This window comes from Alexandromys fortis, unplaced genomic scaffold, assembly GCF_014885135.2.
Source record: "Alexandromys fortis isolate MF-2015 unplaced genomic scaffold, M_Fortis_MF-2015_v1.1 scaffold_367, whole genome shotgun sequence".
Taxonomy (NCBI): domain Eukaryota; kingdom Metazoa; phylum Chordata; class Mammalia; order Rodentia; family Cricetidae; genus Alexandromys; species Alexandromys fortis.
In genome coordinates, this window is record NW_026068258.1 from 330,202 (window position 1) to 338,718 (window position 8,517).

General features: G+C 49.3%; 1 protein-coding gene across 1 annotated transcript; it reads left to right on the forward strand.

The window, feature by feature from the left end:
- Positions 1-1,456: 1,456 nt before the first annotated feature.
- Positions 1,457-7,422, forward strand: LOC126494320 (olfactory receptor 2Z1-like). The gene is made up of 3 exons (XM_050131595.1): positions 1,457-1,566; positions 1,865-1,993; positions 6,459-7,422. Exons 1-3 carry the CDS (start codon positions 1,457-1,459, stop codon positions 7,420-7,422), a joined length of 1,203 nt encoding a protein of 400 aa, XP_049987552.1.
- The last annotated feature ends 1,095 nt before the right edge of the window (positions 7,423-8,517 follow it).

Below are 8,517 nucleotides of genomic sequence, written 5' to 3' on the forward strand. Positions count from 1 at the left end.
AGAGGCAGAGAGGAAAAGTAGAAGGCGGGAAAGGAACGATAGTACAGTCACCTGCATCCAGAGAGCATGGACTTGAGAAAAACCAGGGTCGCAGTGAACTGTGACGCACAGAGGAAGCAACCTCTTCTCCCCTAGACCTGCTCCAGCCAGCAACAAAATGACTCAGAAATTAGCAACTCTCATTATGGCCTTAACAGAATGCAGAACAATGGGGCAGGAGCCCACTGTGGATGTTCCATCTGTAGGCCAGGCATTGTTGTAGTCGGAGACCCTGTAGCAGCTGTTGCTTTCTGGTTCGGGCTGACCTTGTACTCAGAGGAGCCTAGCAAACCCCTGTGCTCTGCAGGCTGACACACGGCCTGTTTACTCGTCTGCCCAGTTAGCTGTTTGTGCCAAGTTCTCCCCTTGCTGACTATGTTTGTATCCCCAGAAGCCTGGGCTGTGGGTGTTTGGATGCTGGGATGATGGAAATTGACATCATTGAAAAAGTTTCTCCTGGACTCAGGAGATAGTTCAGTCAGTAAAATATTTGTCTTGCAAGGTTGAGACCCGAGTTTGATCCCCAGGAGTCACATTAAAAGCCGGGCACGGTGATATACTTCTATCCCTGGGTAGCAGCCAGCCTGGCATACTCCATGAGCTCCAGGGCAGTGAGAGACCCTGCCTCAAAAAAACAAGTTAGATAGTGTCTGAGGAGTGACACCCAAGGCTATCCTCTGAGCTCCACACACGTGTTCATGTGTGCCTGCACACACACCTTACACATGACTTGCACACACAGCTCTTCCAGCTGGCTTCACCTTTCCTCCTCTGATAATCTGTAGTGCCCACACCCATCAACACTAGCCCTCAACTCAGCCCTCACTCAGGAAAGGGGATAGAAACACCTTCACATAACCTTGGGACAGATCAAGCTCGCCACAGACAAGGGCAGAGCAGGAGTGGGCATTCTCAGACTCAGAGCTGCAGGTGCGCTGGGCTGGCTGATTATTCGTGTTGAGAACCCGTTCTGTGCATGGTGACTGTTGGCCGTCAGACCCAGCTTCTCCCCCACTTGATGTCAGCAGCACCTCACCTCTTCCACATGGCCATGAAATAGGTCTTCAGACATGGTCCCCAAGGGCCAAGCAAGTCCTGGTTGTGAACATCTGGCTAGAGCAGTGGTTCTTACAAGTGTTTGAACAGTGCTTACTTAGAAGGGTGTTGAGATCGACCTCTGAGATAAACCCAGTTTCTCACTTGTCAGTCCCAAGCTGGAGGCTGAGAGTTTTTACAGCAAACACATGGTGCATGGTGCTTACCCGGAGCCTGTGCCCTGGTCTGCCCCGTGCCTGCTGGCATCACTCCTGTCTAGGAAATCTCTAACTCAGTAGATTTGTCTGTGCTCAGATTTTTTAAGCCTTTCAAAGAGCAAGCTATGCCCGCCAGACCAGTTAAATGGCTGGGTTTGGGAGTGATGCACAGGTCTCGGGAGTTGTGGAGCTGTGAAGATCTTCTCAACATGAAGACTGACAGACTTCCGAGTCCCACTTCATCTCTGACTTACAGACTTGGGACAGCCACTCAGTAAGCTTGTCACCCGAGTCCAGCTTGCCCAGGAACATGACGGGCACTGCTCAGGACTGCAGAATTGAAGTCCTGAGAGCGGGGAGATCAGGGCAGTTCAGTCGTGGAAGCTTTTCAGTGGTGGCATTCTGGGGTGTGTGGGTGAGCCAGCAATAGCCACCAGCTTACTGTCCTTGCAGCAAAGGTCAGTAGCCTGTACCGTGCAGAGAAGGGGCTCTGAGGGGCATGAGAATTCCTAAGGAGTACCCAGTGAGAAGAGAGCAATTTTCACAATCAGCTTTCATGGCTCTCCGTGCAGACTTCCTAAGGGAGCTGCTTCAGTCTCCGAGCCTCAGCCTGCAGCTGCCCTGAGAGAAGATGGAAGAAGGAGAGAAGCTGGTGAGAGAGGAAGGCTCCTGATGGACAGCGCAGACTGGGACAGTGTGAGGTGAGTTGGGGAGGGGAGGACAATTCTCTTCTCTCTCAAGGTCTCAGCACGGGCATATCTCTGATAGTCAGCAGGATTTTCTAAGACTGTCTTCTTCTAACGTCAAATACCTGACATGAAAATCTTGGATATGCCTTATGAGTATGGGGACGTGAGTGTCAGTCCAACCGTGGGATGGAATAATAAGACATAAAAGACATGGAATCAGCGCAGAGAAACCAGAGGAGTCAAAACAACCAAACTAACTTGGGCTAATACAGCCTGTAACAGCAAACATAGGGATCACACCTGTAAAGCCCTTTCTTCATTCTAGCCCCTCGTCAGTGCCTGTTGTCTGCTCATTCTGATCTCCACATGCTGGAAGAGATAAGAGCAGAAAGCTCGTCTCTTTCTGGAAGGAAAAAGAATTTCTTTGAGAAATAGTTCTCTCTCTCTCTCTCTCTCTCTCTCACACACACACACACACACACACACACACACACACACACACATAAGCTCATACACACAGGCAGGCACCTGCTACACACATTAAAATGCATGTGTGTACATCAACTCTCAAAACCCGCCAAGAGAAGGAAACTCATGTTGGAACAAAGAAGGAAGCATGGCTGGATCAGGCAGGAGTGCCCAGCTCCTGGCCAGGGCATGGAGATGGTAGAGCCCCGTGAGCAAATGTGCTTTCCTGCCTACTCCACACATCCTCCTCCAGCCCCACCCTCCCCAGCATTGACCTTGAAACATCACAATCCACATTCTATTGAGGAATACAAGGGAAGGGAAGCCATAGTCCTTCACCTTAGATAGTCTGCAGCCTGTGTGGGGCTATCCTCACCACACTACATCCTGTTTCAAGAGTCAAACCGTGGAGCTAGGGAACCGACACACGGGAGGGGCTACAAGCATTTTGCAGAGAAGTATGTGGTTCTGGTGAAAATTAAGTTGCTTGTGCGAAAGGAATATCCACCATGCCTGTTCTGGAAAAGGCATACCCTCCTCGTAGGGTACCTTATTCCACACTCACAGTAACTGGGAAGTGAGTACTAGGACCCAACTTACAAAGAAGTACGTGTAAGCTACACAAGTGGCTGCCAGCCAGTGTTCAGAGGGATCGGTCCTCCTCTGGACACTCGCAGGTGTTCACCACTTAATGCTTCTATCCTCTGAGACAGAACCTGGGGCTAGCTGAGTAACCTGCCCGAGTTACATAGCTGGGAATCAATGGAACTTGGTCAGGAACCCACGCAACTTGCGAGCAACTTAACCACAATGCTTTAAACTGGATAGAACCTGAAAAGGACATCCAGTTAGATCAGAATAAAAATATTACAGTGTGTGAGCTCCTAAGCTTTTTAATTTGCCTCAGTGGAGAGGAGGGAAGGGAAAAGATTTCCTGCAGGAATTCCCCAGGGGTGGTTACAGCTGCCGGAGCCCTTCCACACTGTCCTCAGAGCCTTTGGGCTGTCAGGATGAGGTAGGATTGCTACTGACATCTAGAAGGTACTGCGAGGTACGGCACTAAGTGTTCTACAATACACAGGGCATCACTGACTTGCCAAGGACTACCCAGGTGCAAATGCCCATGGTGCCGGGCTGAGAAAGTCCACTGCAGCATAGTTGTGAAGATTCAGCTGTAGCTGAAAGGTCAGGTTTGTAGACCACATTTCATATTGCTCCCCAATAAGACGAAGATAGTAGACCAGATTCCTTCCAGATATAAAACTTGAGATGTCTAAGACATAAAGCAAGCTGTGCCTACAAAATGTGAAAACTTCTAGTTTCCTTTAGGGGAGTGTCTTAAATGCATCTGAAATTTCATTTTTATTCTAGTACAAGGTCAACAGATCAGGGGGACAAGGTGGTTTAATACTCACAGTTTCCAAGAGGAGGGAACATGCCATGCTACACAGGGCCACACCTGAAAGCACTATATGATTGATCAGGGGTCAGAGGGAGGAAACAGAAAGTGTAGACAAACTCATCCTAGTTGTTGTTGTTGTTGTTGTTGTTGTTATTTTGGGTTTGAGGCAAATTCTTGTGTATCCCGGGCAGGCCTCAAATTCAATGTAGACAAAGGTGACCTGGAACTTCTGGTCCTCCCGTCTCTACCTCCCAGTTGCTGGTATTACAGGTATGTATTACACTATGTCTGCTTTGTGCAGTTGGAAGATCAAACCCAGGGTTTGTGCGTGCTGCGTAAGCACTCTACCAACTGCACGACGACCCCGTTGACTTTTCCTCAGCTTTGTTTGTTTGTTTTTCTCCAAGAATGAATGGGCAAGGTAGGTAGGCAGCGGTATAGGCATGGTTCAAATGATTTGGCCTGGCCCTGGGAACAGGCATCATTGGTAATTGCCCAGAATCTTATCCTAGGATTGTCTAAGATAAGAAGATAGGTGCCCCAGACTGTCACCCTTGATACTAAAAAATTATGGGCTGTAGACTCTAGAATGGATCGTTTGCATATAAAAGGCATACTGGCAGACAAATCATTAGGAATTAGCCCTGAGAGGCATCATTCATTTTGACTTTGTGCTGTCTGCAGTGGTTGGTTCTAACCGTATTCTTCTGTTCTCTCTCTACTCCTGAGACAGGCTTTAGAACAGGCTCTGGCGTCCTGGGATTGTCAAGCTCAGAACCTGTTTGAACCAGATCTGAGATCTTGGGAACCTAGCATGGCTATCTTGAGAATGGTGAGGTTGAAGCTGTAGACAGGGCCCCTTAGTAGAGCTCTAAGAACCAAGCAAAGCACTATGGAGAGCTACTTCCTGCTCCTGCTGTCTTACTGTGAGACCTTCTAGCCCTGGCTTCACCATCAGTAGTAGTACAATCTTGAGATTCAGACTGGAGTCTAGTTAGTGAATCTCAACCCAGATCACCCATCACAGCAGTCTGTGTCAAGGATGGTACTATATATACCTCAGTGGATAGAATGCTTGCCCTGTATGCAAGAAGCCTGGATTCCATCCCTTGCATCTCATAAACCAAACATCAGGGCACACGCCTAGAATTTCACCTGGAATGTGAAGGCAAGAGAATCAGAAAAGCTCAAAGTCATCACCGGGTATAGATTTTTGAGGCCAGTCTAGTTGCATGACAGCTTGTTTCAAAACAATAAATAAATTAATTAATTAAATTTAAAAACCAGCAAGCAGTCAGTCTTGGAGACTTGGGGACAAGAAACAATAACTCAGCTTGCTCAGCCCTGGTAGTGATTATCACAGGAGTGTTGAACTTGGGCTATCGTCTGTCACATTTGACACCCTCTCTGCCATGCAACAGCAGTGGTCTCCTGCATCCACAGTATCTTTACGGAACTCTGGGTGGTTCCTTTTATTTTCCTTCAGTCATTCCACTTAAGTCATTTACTGTCGGAACCCAGCAGGGTAGGAATCAAGGCATTCCATGGGATACAGGATGCTGGGGACAGTGTCCCAACAAGCCGTGATAAACAGAGGAATTCACCCAAAGGGAAGCTGGCCTATAACCTCACCCTAGCATCTGAAGTTGTCCTGAACTTCTTCCTTCCCTGACCTCCACAAACTGCCTCTGGGTGACTTGTTTCCCACCAGAACTTCCCTGAACTATTCTTTGAGACTGGCGCTCACCTCAGCCTGAAGGCAGAGGACCAGGAATCTCTGGTGTCCCCAAGAGAAATTCTTACAGCTGCTTTTCCTATTCCCTATAAGGCGTTCACGTGTTTATATTTACAGAGCCCAGTGGGCAGGAGAATGTTGCAGGGGCTCTGATTACTGAGTCAAGACTCATTTATGAAACTGCTGAAGATCAGAAAATAATAATGTGAAGATGACCACATATTGTCAAAACCCACAGAAAGCCATTACTGCCCCAGGGCACAAAAACCCAAAAGTGAGTTTCCTGGTGGCCAGGACCACAAGCAAGGCATAGGGCTGGGAAGTTTTGACAGATGACAAAATGTCCCTTTTCGGCTGCACACACAGCTCTCGCTCGTAAGAAAACCAAATCACACAAATCCTCACATCAACAAGAATGTTGAACCGTATAATTCACACATGTGTAGACCTAGCCTTTAGGTCAACCATAAGTTTGTAAAAGATTTTCCTGTTTAGAACTGAAAATTATCGACAACTATGTACATCTCATAAATGGAGGGGGTGTTGTGACGTGCTGGGATTTTCCTAGCATCCTTGTTTTCTCTGCGGGATGGGAAGTTTAACTGTGAGTCTCTGGTCTTTCTTCTTACACAGCACACGTTTGGAGTGGTGTGTTTCCCTCTGAACACTGCTTTCCCTACAGACCATGTCTTCAATATCAGTTTCCTATGAAATAATGACCCTACAAATACTGGCGAGAACATCAAGGACAAAGTATATCTGCTGCCACTCTGGATCCCTGGGTGGTCCCCTGAGCAATCAGGGTGTTCTCTTCTCACCTCAACCCCTCTCCCTGTCTCTAACTCTACTGACCTGGTTCTTTGTCCCGACAGGGCAGCTCAGCAGGAGCTGGGCCCCAAGCACTGGAACTACTCCACCACTGGCTTTGTCCTCACGAGCCTCTTTAACAACAGCCAGACACACCTGTTTCTCTTCAGCATGGTGGTGTTGGTCTACATCCTTGCCGTGGCCGGTAACACAGCCATGGTCCTTCTGATTTGGATGGATACCCGACTCCACACGCCCATGTACTTCCTCCTCAGTCAGCTGTCCTTTCTGGATGTCTTCTTCACATCAGTCACTGTCCCCAAGATGATAGTGGGCTTCCTCTTCGGTTGGACAAGCATCTCCTTTGGGGGCTGTGGGGCGCAGATGTTTTTCTTTATGTTCCTGGGGGCTGCAGAGTGCCTCCTGCTGGCCCTCATGGCTTATGACCGCTATGTGGCCATCTGCAACCCTCTGCGCTACCCGGTGCTCGTGAGCCGCCGGGTGTGCCTGCTCATGGTTGTGTCCTCCTGGCTGGGAGGATCCCTCAACGCCTCCATCCAGACTTCTCTGACCCTCCAGTTCCCCTACTGTGGCTCTCGGAAGATCTCGCACTTCTTCTGTGAGGTGCCCTCGCTGCTGAAGCTGGCCTGTGCAGACACAGAAGCCTACGAACAGGTACTCTTTGTGACGGGCGTGGTGGTCCTCCTGGTGCCCATCACCTTCATCACCACCTCCTATGCCCTCATCCTGGCTGCGGTCCTCCGTATGCGGTCTGTGGAGGGGCGTCAGAAGGCCCTTGCCACGTGCTCCTCCCACCTGACGGTCGTCAATCTCTTCTATGGGCCCCTTGTCTATACCTACATGCTACCTGCTTCCTATCACTCGCCAGGCCAAGATGATGTAGTATCTGTCTTTTACACCGTCCTCACACCCATGCTCAACCCTGTCATCTACAGCCTCAGGAACAAGGAAGTGACAGGGGCAATGAAAAAGGCAATGGGAAGGTGTGGCGTCATCAGGAATGCATGAGACCCGAGAGGGGCCTGGGAGGCAAGTGCCTCTGCTCTTGGCATCATCATGAGCGCTGAATGCCAAAGCAGGGAGACTTATCTATTTGAGAAGGGCCTCCAAGTCTGCAACTTCAGGATCCTCTTCTGGGACTCCTCAACTCCCAAACTCATATGCAGAGGAGCAAAAGGAGAAGCCATTGCTCCCTCCAGCTGCTGCTTTCCTTCTCCAGAGACTTGTCTACACTGGCTCCCCTCCACCTCTGCACACCCCAGGCTTCTTTGTGGACCACAGCAGGAACCCATCCTCTCTGTATCACTGAGCTTCTGAGAACTTCCCCTCCAGCCCCAGTAAAAGACAAAGACCCACAAATCCCCTCGTCCCCAGCTATTTCCGCAGCCTTCTCTATTGGCACCCTGTCTTCAAGCATGCTGTCCTGGCTGAACACCCTCAGCACAGTCCCTCAGTGCAGCCCTCCCTGGCCAGAATGGCACCTGGCATTTCAGCTAGCTCCTCCCTCCATCTCTTGCTTGGAAACTGCTCAAAGCATCAGAGACACCTGCACCCCTTATCCCGGTCACAGTGGCTTTCTGGCCTCATCCAACCACCCACCATCTTCCCCTCCTCCTATTTGTGAATTTGAGGTTTCCTCCCCCCTCACACCCATTAGATTGCATGGACCCAGAAGGCAGAGAATTTGCTTCTTTGATGCCACATCATCAGTTTTAGGAGGGAGCCTGGGACACGTGATCAATAATAAATACTGGATCAATAGAAAGAAAAAGAAAACAAATCTTTTTCTTGCCTGGCCTCAGCAGCTCTGCTCCTGTTTCCAGCTTCTTGGAAAAATTGTTCCTGCCTATGACTCCATGTCCCTGAATCTTCTCCTTCTGGACTAGTCTTTCCTTTTAAATGATGAAGGTCTTTAAAGCCTGGGGCCCCAATCCTTCTCTTTCCAGCACCCCGCCCCCATCTAAGGCCTTGGCTTCAGTCATCACTGGCTCCAAAGTTAACTTTACATATGTACAGGTCAGCCAGACTTCTCCTCCTCCTCCCTCAACACACATCTGCTACCTCAGCACGCCCACAAAATATTTCAGAGGCGTTTCAAATTCA